The sequence below is a fragment of the Berghia stephanieae genome, chromosome 11, assembly GCF_034508935.2.
Source record: "Berghia stephanieae isolate SIO BIC M18660-M18661 chromosome 11, UCSD_Bste_1.3, whole genome shotgun sequence".
NCBI classification, from domain to species: domain Eukaryota; kingdom Metazoa; phylum Mollusca; class Gastropoda; order Nudibranchia; family Aeolidiidae; genus Berghia; species Berghia stephanieae.
In genome coordinates, this window is record NC_088370.1 from 12,990,298 (window position 1) to 12,995,297 (window position 5,000).

Sequence of the window (5,000 nt, forward strand, 5' to 3'; positions counted from 1 at the left end):
ATAAATAAAACAGTGTCTTGCGCATTGCGCATGGATAATCTATGGAAATGCGCTATATAGAATAGATGTTCCTTTAAACGTTAATAAGTTGCTCATCACCACCTTGGTTTGGTTTGTTTTGTTCTAAGTTGTTTTGTTGGTTTTTTTTTTGGGGGGGGGGGGGGAGGGGGGCTTGGTCTTTTGTTTTGTTTGTTTGTTGTTTTTCATTTATACTTATATTATATCATGTTTTAGATGAATAAACAAATTCATTCTTTATTTCAGAGCCCTGGCCAAATTGGAAGATCTTGCTGGATAGACAAAGATACGGACATTAAAATAATTCAAAACTCCCCCTCTCTCTCTCTCTCTCTCTCTCTCTCTCTCTCTCTCTCTCTCTCTCTCTCTCTCTCTCTCTCTCTATCTATCTATCTATCTATCTATCTATCTCTCTCTCTGTCCCCTCCAAAATTTGTTGAGGGAGAGGAGTCGAGCATAGTGCTTCTTTTAAAAAAAACTGCCATCCCATCGTGTGCTCCATTGTTTATTTATCTCCAATGTCCCTCTGTTGTAAATGTGTAAATCATTCAACTGTTCAATAAAATTGGAAAAACCTATGACATCTTTTGGCTTCCTTTTTCTTTGGAATGTATGACACTCGCTTTGGGATCGGAAGGTCCTGGGTTCGAGCCGCGCTCGGGGCATAGTTGAGTCCTTGGAAAAGACGTTTTACTCACATTCTCTCACCGTACTCAGGTGTAAAATAAGTTAACAGCGTTGTCTTTGTCCGAAAAATTTGAAATATCGCCTTACAGGCGTCATGTCACGTCCTACATGTCAAGTGTTGCTGTTGGCCAAGGACCCATTGTAAACCGCTTTGAACACGTTTAGTGGATATTGCGCTATATAAAAGCTCAATTTTTTTCCTCCATTTCTTGGTGATGACGACTGAGCAGAATGGCAGATGATTATGTTGAACAATATGGAAACCGTGAGACGCTCCGCCGTCAAAATGGTGACGGGAATTGAGATTGAGTCCAAAGTCGAAACAATCAGCAGAATGATTAGATTTTTAAAAAGAAAGCCACGGGCAGCTGCCACTCACCTGAGGCCATCTGTACTTCTAGGTTCTTAGCCGGGTTCCTCTAGGACTGCTCATACAAGCCAGTGCTTGTCTGGTAACGACGCTGTTCAGTGACTTTCGTAGTGCGATTGTTCATGATTCTGTTCATCATGTCTCCGGGCGAACTTAATTTCAAATACCACTGTTGTTGTGGTTGTTGTTGTTAAGGGTTTTACGGCGCTTGAAACACAATAAGGTCATATCAGCGCCAGTGAAAAGGAAGAAAATGGGATAGTAAAAAGATCTAGAATTACAATTAAAACACCAAAGCGAATGTAAGACAAAGGTGAAGTAGGCACAAACAGGGATCAGATGTAGATTCCCAGAGCATACCACCAATGTACTTTGTTTGAGGTCACCTAAAGTCTCATCCGGACACAAGCACAAAATCCAACAAAGAGGAATACACTCAAATGCTTGATTTACATAAATATCATCTCCCAAAACAATAACTATGCATTTGACTGTTTCCCTCCCAGCCAGGACTCCGCCAGGGCCAGGACAAAACCAAGTAATCTCATTCCTGGACAAAGTCAGAAAGCATGTTGGAAAACAGATATAAGGGGATAGAAGACACAGCACGTACCTCCCTGCCTTCTATGGGAGGTCAGGAACCCAACCCAGAAATACCACTGTTGTTTTTCATGCAAATTCAAATCCATGTGTGTTTGTGCTGACCGCATTGAACGTAAATGGAGACCACAGATGTCGGTAGATGAGGCACACCCTAGAATCGAATGTTGCTGATTTTATTTTTCAACAGGGGGCTGACTACGCGGTGCGTGAACAATTATAAACCCTTTTTCGAGCGACAAACGTAATAAAGCTAGAATCTCGTGTTTGAAAATTCCATTCTTGGACATGGTCTACAAACTATACATCCCTAATGAGTGTTTATAAGACGGTCAGCTTCCTCTTTCCAGATAAAATAAAATAGATAAATAAAATAAATAAAATTCCCTTTATTTATCCCATAGGGGAATTTGTCTCTAAGGTCAATTCCAAGGGAAGACTGGAATAAACCAGGCGTCAGCCGCAGTGCAAAGCCGCAGATTGAGCTAGAGCGAGGTGACTTGCTCAAGGCCACACAGCGCAGCGGCGGGTGATCGAACTCGGTACCTTTCGGGTACGAAGCAAAGACTGTACCGCTGAGCTACGCTGCCCAATAACGATTTTATTGAGGAGAGGAGAAAGAAGAAGTTCGAGGAGAGGAGAGCAAGGAGGAAAGAGAGGCAGCAGATCCAAACACCAAACACACAGTTTAAACTCCGTGTGCAGCAACTGCGGTAGAAACTGCCATGCAAGGATTGGTCTGCTGAGTCACACAACCGTCGCTGCTCTCAACAAGACTGATGAGACTAAAGTCATACAGGGTGCAAACTATCGGTTCTTAAGACGGAATGATGCCTACTACTATACGGCCATTAGTTTTCTTCCGCAAGAGCTCATTGAATGCTGTGGCGTTTTCCTATCAATTACTTGTCAGTTACAGTCTTGAAATATTTATAAAAATATAACATTATCTTTTTTTAATGAGGCGAATGAGGAGATAGCAGAGGAGGACGTAAATGAAAGGAGGAGGAGTCAGAGGAGGAAGAACAAAGTGGAGGAGGAGGAGGAAGTGGTTGGGTGGGTGGGGGAAAGAGACTGAGGAGGAGGAGCAAAAGAAAAAAGAGAGGAAACGACCAACATGTCAACATCAAATTTGCATATAAAAAATAACCAAAATAGATAGTATGCGCAAGGTTAAGAAGCTCACAACATTGCCATCCGGAAGTATAATGGACCAATACACAAAACCGTGTATAACCTTGAACGTTTATAGTCTGGTTAATACAGTTTTGTGAGAATTACTCATAAATATGGATGGCAAAAAAACATCGTTCTGTTTGATATTGCGAAAACTTTTAACACTTTCTATTATGTAGATCATTTTGAGCACATTTAATTTGACCTCGCGCACATGGAAGAATAATATAGATGGTCCCCATTGCTCCATTACTCATAAACGCGGATGGGGGAAAAAAACAATAACAAAAACCCGAGTGACGTCAGCTTCATTCTATCTAAAGTATCATTGTTTTAATTCGGTAAACAAAATTGATTGACAAGTATCAAGTTCCCATCAGTTGACAACCCACGCTCCCACGCTGTCCTCCTCACTCCGGTCCTCGTTCCCCGCCTCTTGTCTCTCGGCCTCTTGAGCTTGCCTCAGACGTCGGATGATCATGGTCACCTCTTCGTGGTTGCCCTGTGGTTTGTTAGAATACATTGTTTACACATTATATATATATATATATATATATATATATATATATATATATATATATATATATATATATATATGTATGTATATATATATATATTTATATATATATATATATATATATATATATATATATATATATATATATATATAAATTATAAAAGAAAAACCATGAAATAATAGTGCTCAACTTTAGTATAAAAGGAGCTATTTATAAACATTTGAAATATAATTAAGATAGTTTGACTTCTACAACGTTGTTATCGAGCGTTGTTCTCATCAGGAAGTCTTGACCTTACACTTTATATTCTTCCGGTTCCAAATTCCTGGGAGGCGTGTATATAAACCTGTCCTTCTGAGTAATAATAATAATGAATAGATTACATACTGAATCAAAAGGTTACAGAACGATTTTAGTAGCAGGGTGTATAGACAGATACATAGGATCACTGGACGTTAAAGACCGAGGTTGGATGATTTTTATAATATATAACCAGCATAAGTTTAGACTAGAAAAACAAAATACCAGCACTCTGAAATCAGAAAATCAATTACTCAAGGTATGGATGTATCCAATCCACCGAAAGATTGGTTTTACACTTCCAATGAGATTGGAACCAGTTTGTTATTTTTACACCCTGACTTGTGTATCCCTATTAGAATAATCACCATAATAATATTATGATAGATACGTGATGCGTGATACGTATGAACTGTGTGGCTATGTGGTCTTGTGGTATGACACTCGCTTTCGGATCGGAAGCCTCGCTCGGTGCATAGTTGAGTCCTTGGAAAAGACTCTTTACTCACATTCCCTCACCGTACTTAGGTGTAAAATGAGTACTTGGCCGTTAACAGCATTGTCTCTGTCCGAAAAAAAAATTAAAATATCACCTTACAGGCGTCATGTCTTGTCCTAAATGTTATATGTTGCTGTTGGACAGGGACCCCTTTGTAAAGTCATTTGAGCACCTTAGTGGATATTGCGCTATATAAAAGTTCAATTTTTTAAACTGCTAAATCTTTCAAATAGACTATTTGGGTGTGACATAGCAGGTATTTGTAATTGTTTTTGTTTTTTTTTGGTCATATATTCAGATAACTAAAGAGGAAAATCATAGAACAATACCCTGAGTGTAATTGGATTCAATAGTCTGATTTCATGTCGCCCAGCAACGGTGGCCATCGTGGTTCTAAACAAAGAAAATCGGTACTTTTTATTCTTCATGCTGGCTAGAACTTTTCATATGTCTTGTGATCAGAATTTGAAAAAGTAAAAACATGATCAGATTTAGGGGGGTTTTTTCCTCTGGATACGCTTTTATGCTCGTCGGAGAAATTTTTCATAAGGGCTTCCGCCATTGTCCCAATAGTTTAGAACCAGTTACTAAGTTACCATGCGTCATTAAACTTCAAATTATCCATGGTGATTCTAAGATGTCCATTACATTACAATACTCAAAGGTGGTTACCTCACAAATTCAGAAAAGTGAGTGGAGTAGGCACTTTATGTTGGTAACAACAAGAGATGAGTGAGTCGGAAAGTACCAGAAGACAATAGAGAATAAAAAAATGTCGCGGCGGTGATGGGGTTTGAACCCGCGACCTTATTGGTACGACAACTCCGCCTGG

General features: G+C 39.3%; 2 protein-coding genes across 2 annotated transcripts in view; one reads left to right on the top strand and one right to left on the bottom strand.

The window, feature by feature from the left end:
• The window catches only part of LOC144956337 (uncharacterized), a 10,537-nt gene extending 9,941 nt beyond the window's left edge, over window positions 1–596 (top strand). The window contains exon 5 of the mRNA XM_078886833.1: window positions 265–596. Within this exon, the coding sequence (XP_078742959.1) occupies window positions 265–298 (34 nt within the window). The 3' untranslated portion in view covers window positions 299–596. The remainder of the gene's footprint in view (window positions 1–264) is intronic.
• Window positions 597–3,155: 2,559 nt separating this feature from the next.
• LOC144957228 (uncharacterized) overlaps window positions 3,156–5,000 on the bottom strand; it is a 49,606-nt gene continuing 47,761 nt past the window's right edge. Inside the window, exon 25 of the mRNA XM_078888300.1 lies at window positions 3,156–3,353. Coding sequence (XP_078744426.1) covers window positions 3,228–3,353 — 126 coding nt within the window. The 3' untranslated portion in view covers window positions 3,156–3,227. The remainder of the gene's footprint in view (window positions 3,354–5,000) is intronic.